Source organism: Myotis nattereri (assembly GCF_964212035.1).
Source record: "Myotis nattereri genome assembly, chromosome: 2".
NCBI classification, from domain to species: domain Eukaryota; kingdom Metazoa; phylum Chordata; class Mammalia; order Chiroptera; family Vespertilionidae; genus Myotis; species Myotis nattereri.
In genome coordinates this window covers 207,159,170-207,176,790 of record NC_138076.1, presented here as the reverse complement: position 1 = coordinate 207,176,790, position 17,621 = coordinate 207,159,170, and the positions used below count along the sequence as shown (strand labels likewise).

General features: G+C 46.0%; 1 protein-coding gene across 39 annotated transcripts in view; it reads left to right on the top strand.

The window, feature by feature from the left end:
• RBFOX2 (RNA binding fox-1 homolog 2) overlaps nucleotides 1-12,690 on the top strand; it is a 265,677-nt gene extending 252,987 nt beyond the window's left edge. For 23 of the 39 annotated variants that reach the window (XM_081083431.1, XM_081083427.1, XM_081083430.1 and 20 more), the window contains 3 exons: nucleotides 8,254-8,342; nucleotides 8,719-8,791; nucleotides 10,856-12,690. In XM_081083431.1, coding sequence (XP_080939557.1) covers nucleotides 8,254-8,342; nucleotides 8,719-8,791; nucleotides 10,856-10,900 — 207 coding nt within the window. In that variant the 3' untranslated portion in view covers nucleotides 10,901-12,690. Of the gene's footprint in view, nucleotides 1-2,352; nucleotides 2,396-4,368; nucleotides 4,401-4,564; nucleotides 6,219-8,253; nucleotides 8,343-8,718; nucleotides 8,792-10,855 lie in introns of those variants that run through there. The other 16 variants (XM_081083405.1, XM_081083395.1, XM_081083397.1 and 13 more) reach the window with 5 other exon arrangements.
• Nucleotides 12,691-17,621: the final 4,931 nt, after the last annotated feature.

Here is a 17,621-nt window from a genome sequence, read left to right as displayed (position 1 = left end):
GAATTGGTCTTCTCCTGTTTTACATACTGTGAGAGAGCACTAGCATGTGAAAGCAAAAGAAGGAACTGATGCCAGTGAAGAGGGGTGGGAAGGAGAGGAAACCGATATTCACTTGCCTAAGGCCCTTCTATATTAGAAGGTTTACAACTGGTAGGTCTCTTTTCTTAAGGGCCATCTAGAGGGAAACAAGTGGCAGAATTAGCAACCTAGATTTCTCTTACAAACATTGGACTATCATACATGATTTGTTGATTCTACCAGCCATGTTAACATGTAACCCAGTACTTAGTCTGTCTAGCTATAGCTAACGTTCTGATTGGTTTGTCACATATTATTTAAAATATGAACAAAGTGATCTGACAAAGAGTCAGAGTTTGTGAGTTTTGAAATCTTTTACAGGGACCTCCCCAAATGACCTTTTTCTGAACGCAAGCTTGGTCTAACCACCAAATCACTAAGAAACAATTTTGTAAGGTAAACTTGTCACCATGAAATTATTTCTTGGACCTAGGTTATAATTGTCTGGAAATGCTGTCTCCACCCTTACGTCCCAAAATCACTAAGAATGCCTTTTTAGTGAACTAATTTTCACAATCTGCCAAGATTCTCTGGCAATCTAAAAATGTTTGTGCACTTTCAGAATGCATGTAGAGACTCTGTGTAGCTGGAAGTAGAGATGGGGTGGAATGGTCCTACGTGGTACTGTAAGTGAATATATACACCTGTCCTGTGTAGAGTAGACCTTCAGAGTATTCTTTAATTTGAGAAATGCTTCAAGGAACCTTACCCATGTTTCGGGCCCAACTTTGTCACTTCAAAGATATGTCTCTCAGAGAGATTGTGACTCACCCTAGATTACATATGTTATTATATAACCAAGCACAAAACCCAACTAATCCATATTTCATTACCTCTCAGTATTTAATCAAAATTCACATATTTCCTCAGATGATTTTCAAGAGGTATGGAAAGATATGTTCTTTCCTTGCTGACAGTGAAACTTAAGGATTAAGGAAATATTTTCTAGTTTTACCCCAAATGACACTTTTCTACATGTACACATTTTACATACGACCTTAGCATGTACATTCTCCCATTTACATTAGTGTCCATATTCTCATGAAACTCATCTTTATGTTATTAAAGTTGTTTTCTTGAAATCTATTCTATTAGAGCACACTTTTCCTTATGAATTATTTCTTAAGTCAAGTTTTTTCCCCCCTCTCTAATATGTTCCATATTTGGGGATTTTTTTAATTATGGCCTACTTCCACCTTATTAAGTCAATCAACCAAAATTATTTGTTGACAATTCTCTTATTTCCTTAGTTCACAGTATGCGATTTCATTAAGAGAGAGATGATGTTTCTATAGTTGAGAAAATACCCTTGAGTTTTGTTTATCTACTTGCTGGATTACCGTATCAAGCTAAACAAAAGTAATCCAGTGACCTTACCAAAATATTTTTTTGACCCGTGGCCTCTTGTTGATGAAAAGAGTTAGTAGTAATTACCATTTTTACTTCCTATCTTAAAGCAGTTACTTGGAGGAAAAAGTTGGTCACTGAGGCTGAAATCATATCCCAATCCACTAGTGAAAAATAAGAATACTTTATGAGCTAACTGTTGAGTGAGGTATAATATAATTCTAGCTTTTAGAACTTCATATTCCCTATTCCATATGTGAGGGAGCAAAGGATGCGTCTTAAAGACACACACAGGAAAGCCCTATCGTTTTACCTTGAGTTTGTTCTGCTTCTCTCTGCATTTTCCATCTGTGGAAATCTACCGCGGTATGGTTAGTTCTTGTTTCCTCAGAGGGCAGGCTAGAAATAGAAAGAGTGGAGGGTTTAGCTAATTAGAACAGGCTTTGAACTTGAGAGATGACATGAATGAAAAGAGTGTAAGTTGCTGCTTTTGTTCTGTTATAGTAATTTAGGCTATTAATTGTGGAGGTTTTTAAAATCTCTTTTCTCTGATCTGCTCCTAGGCTGAAATCCTTGCTAGTCATTTTCTTCCTTTCTGTGTCTTTTATGCACTTTCTTCTCTGAAGAACTGATGTAGCGATTGTGCCTGTAATTTATAAAGTGATCCCCCCATAGTCCCATGGGGTAAGCACATAGATTATGTGTCCATCCGCACCCCCCCCCCCTTCCTTTTTTGACCAATAGAAAAGGCATGGTTCACCCTACTTCACTTAAGTGGGTAACTGCTCCTTAATTGTCACCCTGTGAAAAGCATGCTTGCATCCAAAGGAAAGAAAAGGCTGGTGGGCCCCTTAGCGGGCTTTTTGTATGATTGTTTTCCTTCCACAGCTGTGTTTTTTGAACTGCTCTTCCTGTGTTCTGTTATAGAATAGTCTTACAGGAACCAATCATTAGCGCTAAAATACCTCAGGTAGGAGTGCCAGTGTGACCTGCCAATCAATCAGATGTGGATTGCAGTGAAAAAAAATTGAATTATACTAACCATTCCAGCTCCACGTTAGAGATGGGAACAGAGGCTTTTTTGGACAATCAAGACTTGTGAGCGTGTGATCTAAGCCCTGCTACCTCAGCAGTGCACACAGTCAAGTTCATACATGATGGCACTACCTCCAAAATTAAGTGCCCCTGTCCCGTTGCCACATATCCGCCCCTGGCATGTTAGTGCACTGTCCCATCACTGCCACCTTTTTTAGTCTGTCAGTCACATTGAACATGTGCTTCAATGGGCTTTTCTATTTGGAGGTCTTAGCAGGGGGGACATTTTCTTACTACTCTGAAAGAAATGAGAAAAGGGAGAAAGTAGAATCTGTCCAATGAGATCTCCTGAATCCCAAATTGGGCCCTGTAGTAGAATCATAGTGGTAATTGGACTGTGCTACTACATACGGTAGAAGTTGCCTTTAAAATCTAAACATATTGGGACTCTAAAATTGAAACATGTATTTCCCTTCCACTTTCCTTTCATCTTAAAACAACTCAGTGAGTTCATTTGGATACTAATGCACTGTTAGAAGGTTTGCTGCTGATAGCTGGATGCTAGGATAGCTTTATACAATTCCGTTCATTTATGTAGCATCACCAAGAGCTTGGAAATGAGCAACATTCGGGAGATGTGGAATAGCAGTGTTTGAGAGATATAATTCATTAAAGATGATTTCTCTAAGAAGGAACAAGTGAGAGATAACAAGCTGATCGTAACAATTATAAATTTTTATACTCACATCTGTGTTACTCACTTTCAATCAAAGGTGCCATGTTGCCACATAAGAACTCTGTCTCCTAGGAGGCCCTCACACGAGAGCAATCTAGAGCAGCGGTTCTCAGCTGAAGTGGGGCAGAGGTGAGGGAAGGGAGGGTAGAAGTGTGTAGGGGCAAACAACATGAGTCGCAGAGGCACAGCACTCAGCCCAAGCCAGCCTCTCTCTGCTGCGGTGATTTTCAGCACCGCACCCGCCGTTCCCCACACACCCACACACCCCTCTTGCTGTAGCAACCTGCACCACATCCAGGGAACAAGCTCTCATTCTGTCTGCTGGTCTTGAAGTACACACCCCCCTCCTCAGTGTCACATAACGTCATTGTCTTCCAGGTAGAACGAAGGTGTCTTGACATCACATGCTCACCAAAGTCCTGTTTTAATGTAAACCTAAAACAAATATAATACAGTTAGAGGCTAGGTTAAAATCAAGACGGGGAAAGTCTGCCAGAGTGAGATTAAGCTAATAGAATTAGCGGCAGCCGGAGGTCAGGTGCAGGAGGGGTGATATGTAGAGCCCTTCCATTTTGGTCTAGTTGAAAGCCCAGCTGCAGAGAGTCATGTGGTCAGTGTGGCAACGCCATACAGTTCATTAGGTGATGAATTAGATGGAGTGCAGTAGCAAATCCCTGGGAGGGGACTCTGAGTCATGGAAAACAGACTTTAACAACAACAAAAGGATCTTAAAGGTAACAGCATTTTCCTTTGAAGAAGCTGGAATTTGAAAGCAGAGACATGTTATGGCTATGCGTAATGATGCAATGCTTAAGCAGGAGATATTTTAGAAGAGCACTGGATCAGAATGGATGGGTGCTGACAGAGGGCAAGCTACCCGAGAGTGCTGCCGGCCAGGACTGAGTCACATTGCCAGGTCAGGAAGGTTGACTAAGTGGGTGAGGTAGCACTGGGCCGCCCCATTGGGAGCACGAGGAGTCATGCAGAGTGAACTGCAGAAGAATCAGAAAGTCATTGTGTGTAAAGGGGCGAGTATATTTAGATCAGGCGTAGCCATGCCAAATTTATCCAGCGATCAGGGTTCCAAAGCTGTCCGTGTGTGCCCTCCTACATTAGGGTGTGCTGTGGCCATGCTAATCCCCATTTTTTGTTTTATTTCAAATCACACACAGATAGAATCTGCAAACTGCTTCAGATCAAACAGGTCTGATTGTGTGTAAATACATATGTCCTTTTTAATTTTTATTATTAATGGTTGCTTCAGTTTTGCATCAGTGCATGGTTAAAAGCAATACACATCAGCTATTTCATGACTTCATATCTCCAAATGAATTATTTCTCCTCTTTTTTGTTTGTTTGTTTGTGCAGTCAGCTGAAGAAATGTTAACATCTCACTCCAAATCTCTCAGTGGAGTCTCTGTTCCCTTCTCTGATATAACAGATGGGTTACTGCTTGTTATAATTATTAACATTGTGGTTGGGCCAGGGCTAGGGTGGGCAAGATTTCCTTTTTCTTTGGGCTGGGGAGGGGCCAGTCGTTAGGGTCTGGAATGTTAACTCAAGTGGTGACTGACTGTTTCCGTAATACCAGGTCGTTGTGGCTGCACGCTCTAGTAATTGAGGCTGTACTTCACCGAGCTTGTGGTAGCCTAGGGCAAACCGCTGTCCCAAGAGAATGCTGGGATAGATAGAGTTAGCCAATCCGAGTCTGAACGTGGTGATTTGCTGGTTGTTTTAGCTCCAGATGTTGGCATGCTTAGTTCTTAATGTGATTAATAAATGTGGCGCCATATCCCCTCCCCACGCCTGAGCCCTGTCTCTCCTACCCACTCCCCTACCCTTGTTCTTTTGGAAAACTTAAGAGACAGTAATGAAAACGGTGGTGTTTCAAACTGCACTTTGTTCTCATGTTCTACAAAAGACTTCAGATTTGCTAGTAGAAGTGACACTGAGGAAAGTATCAGCCTGGAATCAGATTCGCTCCTAATTTGGAATAGAAATATCTGCATTTTCTTTGTCCTGTTTCATATTATGTGATACATTTCATTCAACAACCAATTTAAAGCAGGAGCAGAAATGCTTTGGAGTAAGACTACCTATAAGAAGAGTAAATCCATGATACAAAATACAATTTTTCTAATTTTGCAGCAATCATCATGAATTACCAAATTTGTTTATTAGGATATTACCTGGCCATCCTAAGCACAGACCCCCCCTGTAAAAGACCTCCCAGTCGCACCATTATCATAAAGTAATTAAGAGAGTAGTGATGTTTAAGAAAAACATTAATGTAATTTTTCTTAATGTTAATATCCTTCTTGAGCCTTTTCTTGTCAATAAAATATTTGCATCCCTGCCCTGTTTCCTGAATTTGAATAGCAGAGAACCCCATCAAATGCAGACTCCAAAGTCAGATTCGCTTTCAATCGAAGGAAACTACTGCAGGTGGATTCTGTCCTCCTCCTTCTGGCGTGGAAGGAAGCTTCTTCCCACAGTCTGATCCCTTTGGAGTAAAAATAACATTAACCCCAAGACATCGAGGTTCTGATGGCTTCTGAGGGGATTGTCCTATCGGAAATCTCATTCAGAAGCTCTTTTTTTCCAGAAATAGTGCGGTGCCCCTCAAAGCTGTACTGATATGATGTACTCCCCACTATCTCTGTCTTTAGTGAGCCTTACTTATAGTACCGTGAGCCCTATGTCTTAGAACTTCAGTTTTTAATCTTCCATTCAAGTAAACAAATTTGGGGCTTTAACTGCTTTTATTACCTTGACTTTTATTTTTACTTTTTAAAGATTATTTTGGTGTTTGAGAGAATACTAGAGACAAACCACGTAATGCTTCTTTACCACATTATCCTGGTTCACAAAGAAGTTTTAGCAAAGGTAACCCTGCTGCACACATTATAGTACAAGCATTAGCTTTGCATTGAGCCTTTCAGGTTCATTCAAAGCCTACTATTCCAATAGTATTTATTAGCTTGTTGCCTTAACAAATGCTTTTGCTGCCTTATTTCCTTTAGAAGTTAAAAAAATAAAGAGAAACTTGAGTTAGTTTATAAATGATGCGATGTGTATAGGTTGCAGCTGGGTCCTGCTTGCCGGCTCCCACAGAACTGACTAGAAGGAAAGGAGCCATGTTGACTGAAAGTAGCCCCGAGGGTGCTTCCTGCCATGTCCTGTCATTGCCAATGCTTGCTAATATTAATTAGAATTTTCATATAATTGATTTCAGAAAGGAAGGGAAGGGAGAGAGAGAGAGAAACATTAGTGATGAGAAAGAATCATTGATCAGCTGCCTCCTGCATACCCCACACTGGGGATCCAGCCCACAACCCTGGCACATGACCTCCTAGTTCATAAGTCAACACTCAACCACTGAGTCATACTGGCCGGGCAGAATTTCCTTAATCTGTAACTGAGAAATAAATTTTTACTTTTCTAAGTCATTCCTTTGAAGAACAAAGAAGGAATAACACATAACCACTGAAAGCCAATCAGGGATTTGAAAGTGCACATTTGAAACTAACTGACTCAGGCAAATGAATCTACAGAGCAAGAGTAAATGCCCCTCAGTGCCGTTTCCTCAGTTAGGGAAAGCACACATTACAGAAGAAGGAAGCAGAGAGCGCTAGGGGCCTGTAAGGAACTGCAGGTATGTCCAAAGTAAGATCTGGACAGAAATAAAAGCAGCCAGCCAGAAGCTGCCACATCAGATGGCCAAGGAGAGCAAGACTCCTGTTAGAAAATACTTGTTATCCATCCTAAGAAATGATACTGAACGGAATTTGTAATTCCTTGCGCAGATTTAGCAAAACTTGGACATTGGAGGGAATAGGAAGTAGAAAGCACGGGCAGGAGGCTTCAGCTGTCCGTGAGCAGGGGGCCTGCTAACCTGCAGAAACCACGTGTGCCGTCGTCGCTGCTCAAGTGGTGTCAGAACGGGCCAGTGGAGCGTAGTCATATTTGATAGGAGTCGGCAGCAATAAAAATTCACACCTGAATTATGTTTGTTAAAATAGACGAATTCTAGAAGTAACCAAAGGTCGGGCTTGCCACTGCAACAGCCTGCCTCTGGTGGCATTGTGTGGTTACCTTTGCGCTCCTTCTGGACTTCATGGGGTTTACCCAGCAGTGAGAACCTTCAAGACTGAGGCGAAGTAGCAGCTCCTTCGGACTGAGGGTATTTGAGCCATTAGTAGAAAAACTCTGCAGCCTGCGATAGGATCAGGACTTGAGAATCCATAATCTTAGAGGGAAGGAGAGTAAATGCAGTTAAATGCTTGGGGTGGGCGGTTCTTAATCTATCCTAATCCAGCCAAAAGGGAATCAGCCATTTGTAGTCTAACTTGCCTGAGTCTGAAATAGCTTGGAGTCAGCAAGCTTTTTCTGTAAAGGGCCAAGTGCTCAATATTGTCGGCCAGACAGTCTCTGTCACAACTACTTTCAAAAACAGGCGACAAGTGCCCTGGGTGCACAGGCTGAAGTCTGCCACCCCAGGTCTACCCTGGCCTTTCCTCCTAAATACTGCCTCCACTCGCACCCTCTGGGCAAGCGTGCTAGGTCGATGGGGCATAGCTATACGGGGCCTTTGTTATGTACCGCAGACTCTTAGCAATAAGAGTCTGCATATGCATCAGGGAACTGGACGGTAACACACATTTATTTAATGTTTTCATTCTCTAATTGGTACTTCCTGTCAGTCAAAGTTCTCCCAACTTCCTATGAATATTTTCCTGCTGAAAGTTCCAGCGGAGACTGAAACAAGACAGATCAGAATTCATATCTTCATTTCTTAAATTTGAGAACAGTCCTACCAAGATGGTTTATTTTTGTTACTGTCACAAATTGGACAGCGAGTCCCTGTGCAGGGTGGAGCTTACTCTTGCACTAGGGGAGTAACATGTAGACCGATGCAGTTTGAAACATCCTCTTCCCATGTGTGTGTCTGTGTTTGTGTCTCCCTGTGTCTGTCTGTCTCGTGTGGGTGGGTGTGTGTTCATCTGTGCTTCCGGGGGGAGAGGTAGCTGTAAAGTCAGTTCTCTTCTCTCCTGTAGGCCGGATATGCAGCCTACAGATATGCACAGCCTGCTACTGCAACCGCAGCCACGGCTGCTGCAGCCGCTGCCGCCGCTTACAGCGACGGGTAGGTACATGGTCCCGAGTATCACTGCCTCTCTGCCCTTCCCCGCTTCCAAAACGGCACCTAGTGCCTGGGGCTGCCCGCAGGCCTGGCCTTCTCCTAGTGGCCTGTCATGCCGAAAGCCGTGGCGCTGCCTCCTTTCACCGCAGCCTCCCTCTTTGTCACCTGCAGCTCCCTTCTTCTCCATCTTAGAGAAGACCTTAGAATTTTTCCGAGTACTATATTTAGGAATAGGAATCTAAAGGCTTTTTCCATTCTGCCAATTTCATAATAATCATTCTAAGACCAAGCCGCTCACCAGTCCTTAGCACAGTAAACCCTTTCATTTGGGGGGTTACTATCTTTTCTTTCTCTCCCTGATTGTATTTCTCCTTTCCAGTTATGGCAGGGTGTACACAGCTGACCCCTACCATGCCCTTGCCCCTGCCGCTAGCTATGGAGTTGGCGCTGTGGTAAGTATATGTACAATTTTTTAAAAAACATTTTACTCCTGGCTTTTACCTACAGACTATATAAGATCTAGGGAGATAGTAAATTTAGCCCTTCTTCCATTACCAAAGTATTAAAGCCACATAGGACCATCTGGAAATTTCATAACACCTTCTCTCCCTGGGTGCAATAGTACGAGCCACAGGCCTGGGTAAGGACAGCAGAAAGGAATGGACAGTGTCAGTCTGCCCTGAGTAACAACATTTTTTGAGAAAGAAAGAAGGAAACAGGTTGATATCTTACATTGGCTCAAATGTTGGATACGTAACTGTAGTGCAGTTTTATTGATAGGTGTTAGCAAGGACTTCAGGGCATAAGACTCTCCAGTTTTTACATTAAGCTTTTCAGATAACTTAATTTGTATGAGTTGCAAATGCAGGTGCCAAAGGCTGTCCTTGCTGTTTGTAAGTCTTCTGGTAGATGGTACTAGAAATCAACAGGTGAACGCCTTACAAAGATATTTTAGTAGTAATATCTGTTGCAAAAATACGGTCTTTCCATAGAAGGCTAGAGCTCTTCTAGAATGATGCCCCTTAACCGAACTCAAATCCTCACCCCAGCATTTTTGTGTTAGCCTGGATGCCTCCAGGTCCCACGATGGGGACTCACTGACTCCAGCAAAGATAGGCCTTTCCTCTGTGACACCTACTAATGTCCAAAACTCTGCACTCTGAAGTGCAGCCTGGCCACTGCCTGGGAGCACGGACAAGGTGTGAGGGGGGCAGAATGAGGGCTCAGATTTAAGTCTTAACTTTTTTTTTTTTTTAATATATTTTATTGATTTTTTACAGAGAGGAAGGGAGAGAGACAGAGAGTTAGAAACATCGATGAGAGAGAAACATCGACCAGCTGCCTCCTGCACATCCCCCACTGGGGATATGCCCGCAACCCAGGTACATGCCCCCGACCGGAATCGAACCTGGGACCTTTCAGTCCGCAGGCCGACGCTCTATCCACTGAGCCAAACCGGTCTCGGCAGATTTAAGTCTTAAAGTAAATGAGACAGCCTGTCATTGTCACACACTGACTTCCTGCCCATGAAGATTTGTGGGAGGAAGTGATAGGGTCCCAGGCTGGGTTGGGGGTGTGTGTTTAGAATTAAGGTAGAGACATACAATACAAAGAAAGTGATGAAGTTCCTAAGGTTTTATTTAGTGCCAACATGATGTAAGTCCTCTATAAAAGAATAACCCAAAGAGCGCTATCTATGTTCCTAGGGATATTTTATTTGAAAAAAAAGAGACACCATTAGATAAACATCCTATATAATAAAGGGCTAATATGCAAATTGACTGAACTGCAGAACAACTGGTTGCTATGATGTGCACTGACCACCAGGGGGCAGACGCTCAATGCAGGAACTGCCCCCTGGTGGTCAGTGCACTCCCACGGGGGGAGCGCTGCTCAGCCAGAAGCCCTGCAGCAGCGCTAAGCATGTCCGACTGCCAGCTTAGGCCCGCTCCCTAGACTGCGAGAGGGTGCAGGTCACGCTGAGGGACCACCTGGAGTGCATGAATTTTTGTGCACCAGGCCTCTAGTAAAGAAATAAAACCCAGTTAAAACCCCAGTTATACATACATGTATGTCAGGAAATTGGCTTTATTCATTGAAAGATTGACTCAGGTTTAAATCCCACACTGTCTCAAACATGGGATATGACAGAAATAGCAGTCAGAGGTAGCATGTCCTCCATTGACAGATAAGTGTAATAAGGTCATGGTTGTAATGATGTAGTCAAGGTAAACAAAGACCCATTGACAGACCTAGTTGTGAACTGTGCTGACTTTCCCTTTTGTGCTAGTTCATGTGGATAACGCAGTGCCTCGTTGGCATGCGCTCACTCTGAGAAGCTCGGGTCAACAGTAAGTGTCCTGGGCACTGCTTCGAGCCCCTGGCAGCATCGCATCAGTTGCTTTGAAGCTTCTAAGGAAGCTGTTTTCCCAAATCCCTCCTCAGGGCATTTTTCTTCATTTTTAATGCTTCTCTCATCAACCTTTTAATTGTTTTTATGTCTTTAATCACTGCAGGCGAGTTTATACCGAGGTGGCTACAGCCGATTTGCCCCCTACTGAAGTGACGTGAGACCCTGCAAGTGGGACAGCCCCCAGTTCATGAGGCCTGGCTATTGCAATATTTACTAGTAGAGGAACTCTATAGCAAGATGAAGAGGAAAAACAAACAAAACAAAACAAAAAAAAACACAAAAAAAGAGAGAATACTTTTTTATACCTCACTATGTTCTTTGAATATGTATTTTTCCTTTAAATTTCTGCCTTTAATTCTTTTGTTCCAAAGATTGTGCATTTTTTCTTTTTTTTTTTTTTCCTTTTTTTTTTAACTGTGGTAAAAAAAAAAACAAAATGCATTTCCATGTCTGTATGTCCGTGCTTAGCTTTCTGTCAATCACGGAAGAGGCAATTAATGAGGGAGGAGAGAGATTAGGAACTAAGAACTGTGTCTGATCAGAAATCAGCAGACAGAATTACCAAAGTGTATCTGGTGCTGGCCGGCGGGGGGACACGCAGAAGCAGGAGAGATCTTTCTGCAACAGGATAGTCTTCTAGTCTTCTGAGTTTCTGGTCTTTGGCAGGCAATTCTGATTGGTTGTGGCTGGAACCCACATGCTAATAGATGATAGGAATTTGTACTTGCCAAGCAGGAGAATTAAAAATTCACTTTCCTCTCCTCTTCCCTCCTGTCTTCTCCATTCTTTTTACAATCATCTTACATGCACAGCCTGAGACAGTTGGCAGAGTTTTTGGAATTATATTAATATTTCCAAACTTGCTCTCAGACTGTGGATAATAAACACCTCATTAGGAAACTAATCTCAGAATGAACTCTGGAGTATGAAAAAGATTCTTTTCTTTCTTGCCATCCTAGCATTCCTGCTGGGCTCCTTCCCTTTTAATTGAACCACAGCTTAGCTCATCTATCCTTTTATGAACACCCTGCCCCCATGTCCTCAAGATTCAGGAATTTAGGACCCAGGGACAGAAAAATAAATAAATAGCTAGTGGCCGGCTTTCTTCCTGGACATGGTTTGAGGATGAAGTACAATCTGTCAAGAGCCAGTACAGAGGGTCAAGAGAAGAGAAAGGATGTTAGGCCGTGTCTGCAAGGCACTCTGATACTCCCGATCTTCCTCTTTCATCAGAAATTCAGTGCAGAGTGCAAGACAGAATGAAGACTTGGCAAGAGACAAGCACCGCGTCCTGGGTCAGCTGTCCCTGGAAGGCTTGGTGGCCAGGGCCTGTCAGGGCGGCGATGGCACTGTACTAGCTCCAAAGCCATAGGAATGTCATCCTCCAGAGCCTTTATGAGTCACTTCTCTCTCCAGTCTTGAGCCCCTGTGGCCCTTCCACCCAGCTTCTCATTATCCTCCAAAGACCCCAGCTGAGCACCTGGACCAGTTGGTATTTGTGAACACTACAGGACAGAAAGCACGAAGCCCGAGGCTGCTCTCCCGTAGGGAAGGAGGCAGAGATGGCCAGGAGTTACGGGGCGGCCCGTGCAGTGGGTCACTGCTGTTGCTGCCTGCCTTCCCCTGTGTGTGTGATCGAGGTAGGGAAGAAAGTGTTTCTCTTCTAGCTGTTAGCTGTTACCGATAGAGGCAAGGGTCCTGCCTTTCCAGCATGAAGGCATAGAAAACAGAAAAGCACTGTCTGTCTGGCTCCCTGGTCTATTCACATTGGTACTAGGGTGACCTTTCACCCCAGGGATAGCTGATAAAGGGAGTAATTCAAAGACACGGAGCTTCCGGTGTGTTATGGGTTTGGTTTTGGTTTTTTAACTCCTGCCTCCACACATGTTCTTAACTGATAACTGATTCGTGTCCCTGAATTAAAGTGACTGACATACGACAGCATCAAGCATTCTTTGTACGCAGAGGCTTGTATCTGGGAGGGACTGGCCTGTCGGATAGAATACATGTCTCTCCCCTTGGGGATCCTCTGCCCTAGCAACTGGGAGAGAGGCTGACCCTGAAACTAGGGGAGACATCATGGAAGCTAGAGGCCTCGATGCAATTCTTGTTGTGTAGAATAGGGGACCCCAAACTGCCCAGTCCACTGGCCACTTAAAGGTTCTCCTCCCCAAGCCAAGTTCGGTTTGTTGCTGTGAAGACAGTTTTTGTTGTGTGTATATACATCTTTTAGTTAGCAGTGGGGGGGTGGGAATTTCTAGAGAATGGGGGCAGGAGGATTTCTTTTTCTTATTTTCTTTTGTTTTGAGGGGGAGCTTTTACTGACTAAAGGAACCGAGAGAGATTTCGTGTCATGTTCAAAGAGGGCCATTCTCACAGAATGGCAAGACACCCCTTGGAGACAAGGCCACATTCTGAACAGCTGTGTCCGCAGCAGGGAGGAGGGCAGTGAGCTGAGAGTCTTCTCTTCTCCAGAAAGGGATGAGGGTGAAGGGAAGGGTGGAGAAGGCAGCTCCCAGGACCCCTTTAAGAGGCAGAGCTTGAGCGGGAGCTACCCTTTGTGCATTTCAGTTCAGCTGGTTCTGGCTGAGGACCCCAGGCAAGCTCCGTGTTCTCCGAGGGCTTCTGCTGCCTTCCAGGCAGTGGTGACACGGCTCCCTCTAACTCCTTCCTGAGCAAGACCAGATGAGTTCTGCTTCTCACTATCGGGCCTCTAGTTTTGGGTATCCACACTGAGAAGTAGGGCTCGGAAACCCCTGGATTTGGCAGTATTGGCCTCCCATCCACCTTTGAACTTGGAGACTCCATCAGAGGCAGGTTCCTCAAGGCATTAGAGCTTGTCCATTCCTGGCTCGAGTCCCCACTGGACTAAGCCGAGTCAGAAGAGAGTTTGGCATCTTGCGAGTTCATTAGCGCGTGCTGGTTGATAATTCCTAAAAACATATTGATGCTGAGTCGCCGTGCAGGAGAGATTTCAGCAGCTTACTTAGCTCATGACGTGGACTTTCTATACTAAGCATCTTACTCTTAGAAGCTGGGCTCCTTCGAGGAGACCCCTAGTGGAGATCTTTATCTAAACATGCCTCTTTCCCCCAGAGAGCTGTCCTTAGGTCTTTCCCAGAATCCCTAGTGTTACCCAGCTCAGCTCCCAAGGACCTGGATCGGGTCAGCTGTGGCGATTCGTCCTTTCCAAGGCTCTCGGTTTCACAAAACCTGCCATCACCGTTATCCTCCAGCAGCCACAGTCAGAACGGAGCCTCTTATTTTCCTTAGAAAGGAAGGGGGCTGGGGCTCAGCTCTTAGTTCAAGGGGAGCTAGTGGAGATCTATTTCCTAGAAATAAGCGATAGCAGCTTTTCTTCACAACTGTGACTCCTCAGGGGCCGAACTGCTCTTAGTGTAGGTTAGACTTTCCTAGAGGTAGCCGATAAGTCGGTGAGCCGCCATCGCCCTGTGACTAGTCACGTAGCTTCCAGGTAGGAGGGAGGTGGAAACGGGATGGAAGCAGCTCCCAGGACCTGCGGGGCGGGCTTGATTAGCCCCTTCCCTCCGGCAGGAGGACGAGGCCAAGCGAGGGACAGTCTGGAAGGCACTAGACGCGTAAGGGGGGACGGGGACGGTGTCCGAACCCTCCCCTTTCGCCAAGGCCGGCCGCTTCTCTGCTGCCTGCAACCCTTTAGCACAGTAACGTTCGCAGAATTGCAGATTTTTCCCCCACCCTCACCCCACCCCCAGATAATAGGAAGAAAGAGACCTTGGGGGGTAGGGAAGGGGTAGTGGTGTTTTAAAAGCATAAGTTACCTGTTTGCACTGTTTTAAGATAGGAAAAAAATAGTGGGCAAGGTGAACATCAAACGTAAATTTGTGTGTTTTTATTTTGTCTTGCTCTTGAAAATGTTTGACCATTTGTAGTGTACACAGTGAAACTTGATTCTCTGTTGCATAAAACACTATTTTATTTTGTTTTTTGAAAATGTTACTGTTCAAAAGCCTCTTCCCTCCCTTTCCCCTTTCCTCTGTACTTCCTTCATACTTGCTTTACTGATCAACCAGGCCATAGCCATCCAAGTGCTAGCTCTTAGTGTAAGGGGAGCTAGTGGAGCATGAAGCAGGGCCCTTCGCAAGTCGGCTCCGGGTGTCCTAAGCCAGCACGTGCCCTCTGGTGGAGTGAGTGTGGCGGAGCCCCTGGCACCTGTCTTTACAGTGAGACTTGCAGACCAGACTACAGCCGGTTCTCAAATTCCTGAATCCCACGGGGAGCCGAGGCGCAGGAGTGCTGGAGGGTCGCAGTTGGCTGTGGGGGCTGAGTTCCCGTCCACGTCACCAGCACTGCAGCCAGTTAGTTACTCAGGAAAACGGTCGATCACTTCAGCCATGGTAGTGCTGGTTGGCAGGGATCGGTAACAGGACATCCATCAGCCAACATTCAACCTTGCCTTTAAGGAGCCTGCCAGTGCGGCACTCAGGCCTCTGTCGGCATGTGGCGGTGAAGGCTCAGGTCACACTGCAGGCAGAAAGGGAACGTTGGTTCTCTTCTCTCTCCCCACCCCCTGTCCCTGCTAGCAACACCAGATTCCCGGGGGGGTCCACGAGTTTTTGAATTTAAAAAAAAAAAAAGGTTTCTTTCGGTTTAGTTTTTCTGGGGACTAAGTGCTTTAAGCAATGTTGGTACCCCATCAAGACTCCGAGCTTAGTCATTTTCCTGTATTTTTCTGTTCACAGTATTTGTGTGTGTGTGTGCTTGTTTTGGCAGCTCATTTTGGCTGTATTATATATCGAGTGATGAATTGATCCTCTTTTTTCCCTAAGGGATATGAATTGTTTTTCTTGTGTTATAATTCTGCTTGTGAAAAGCTGGAGCAAACCTGGGGCTGACACACGTAAGCTAGGGCTGCAGAGCTGAGAGCCAGGGTCCCTGTTCCCGGCAGGCGGGCCCCCTGAGTCTCTGAGCTCTTCAGTCCAAATCTTTGCAAGGCTCAAAACGCCACAGCACCTCTCCTCCCCACCCCCGTGGCAGGGACTGAACCGTCCTCCACGCCACATGCACTCTCCGGCCCCTCCCATTGCCATGGCAAACAGGTACCTTCGGGGCACGGGGGCATCACGTGGGATGCTTGTGTAACTGACCACCTCGCCTTCTCTCCCTCCCCTCCCCTCCCCGGATCACTTCCTAGGACCCCCGAGCTGCTCGCCCAGGGTCCCGTTTCCCTGCGGACTCCAGAGAAGCACCCAGGGCTTTGTGACAGCCTCTGACTCCCTCCCTTCTCGTTAAGAATCATATTGTATAGTAGCTTTCAGACCATACAGTATTCATTGGGTTACTCCTATTATTATCAAGTAGCTGGAATTGTGAAGGTCGGAGTAGTTAGATCTTTAGCTTTTATTCCTTATTTTTTTTTGTATTACTATCCATGTGTATAAATTATTGATCATGTTGCTGGCTTTTATAAACTCTACGCGAAGGGGGAGCACCGCCTCTGCCTTTGCCAATGGTAATGAAGCACTGTTTTTAAATAAAAGAGAGAAACACCATTCTCTGGCCTGTGTGTGTGTGGATCCATCATCCCTGTTGCCTCCTGGAGGCTCAAAGATACAACGTGGATTTGACTTCAGATGAAAAAAGAAGGCAGCAAATGGCTTCCTAAATGTGTAAGCCGCCTAACAGGGTCACCGAGAGGTCAGTGAGGCCCAAGGCCCAGGCCGCGGGAGCCGAGCCCCGTCTGTGCAGAAGCTGCCCTGGTGCTCCTGCTTCTGCGGTCTCCTCGCAGCCTCAGCTTCGCTGCCTCACCCCCATCCGCTCCGACTCCTGACTGCTGGCCACACCGTGACTCCCAGGCTCAGGCCACCCACTTGACCTTCCTGCAGCCTTAGGCACCTTCCTGCCTCCCGTCTGTCGCTGCCTTCCCTGGCTCCTGAGCCTTCTCCTTACCTGCGGGAAGTGCTCTCCACGGGCCCGCCCGCCCTTTTCTTTCTTACCTGTTTCTCGGCCATCCCTGACCTCCTGTCTCATGGAGAAGATCAGCCATCGCCAGGAGCTCCTGGGTTGAACTCTGCTTCCACATCTGCACCTACCTGAGCTCACCCGTTCTCCCCTCGCTCCTGCTCTCCTGGAAGAGGGGCTTATGCTCTGGGGTCCTCCTCTCCCACCTTCCCCAGCGTGGTTAACCTTTGCCCTCTAGTCCCTGTGGCATTTAAATATGCTTAACTCTTTCAAACACATTAAAACAAATAATTTTTCAAGAGCCCAAGTCCTCTCCTTCACGACAAACTTCTGGAATAAGCTTCGGCCAGCCGCGTCCACTTACTCTTCACCCTGCTGCTGGCTGGCTTCTCCCCGCAGGACCCCGAAGCAGCCCCTGTGGTGACAGCCAGTGGACGCTTCTGGGTGCTTTGCCTCGTGGTGCACGGCACGTCCCGTGTTCTGAGACCTCCCACTTGCACGTTGGACTGTGACGGGCCAAGGGGAGTGAGTTCCTCCACGCTGCCACCCAGGACAAGCTGGCCTGTCTGGCCTCCTTTCCTTAATGGTCTCTGCCTCTTGTTTCCCCAGCAGTGCGCGCGCACGCACACACACACACACACACCCCAACATCTGGTCCCTAAGCAGCACTGTTACAGCATGAAGGGCATCGTGATGTGCTTCTGTGTATGCGTCCCTGGTCAGCCCTCCCCCCCGCCCCCCCCCCCCCCATGGTAAGGCCCTGGGTGAGGTGCTCCCTGCTGCATTATCTGTTGGCTGCACTAGAATGTGCGCGCCTGGAGGTCAGGGACTTTGTCCTGTTCTCTGCTGTATCTGCGGTGCCTGGCACATGTCAGCATTCAATAACCCAATGTGTGTTTAACTGCTTTTTTCCACATTTTAAAGTGATA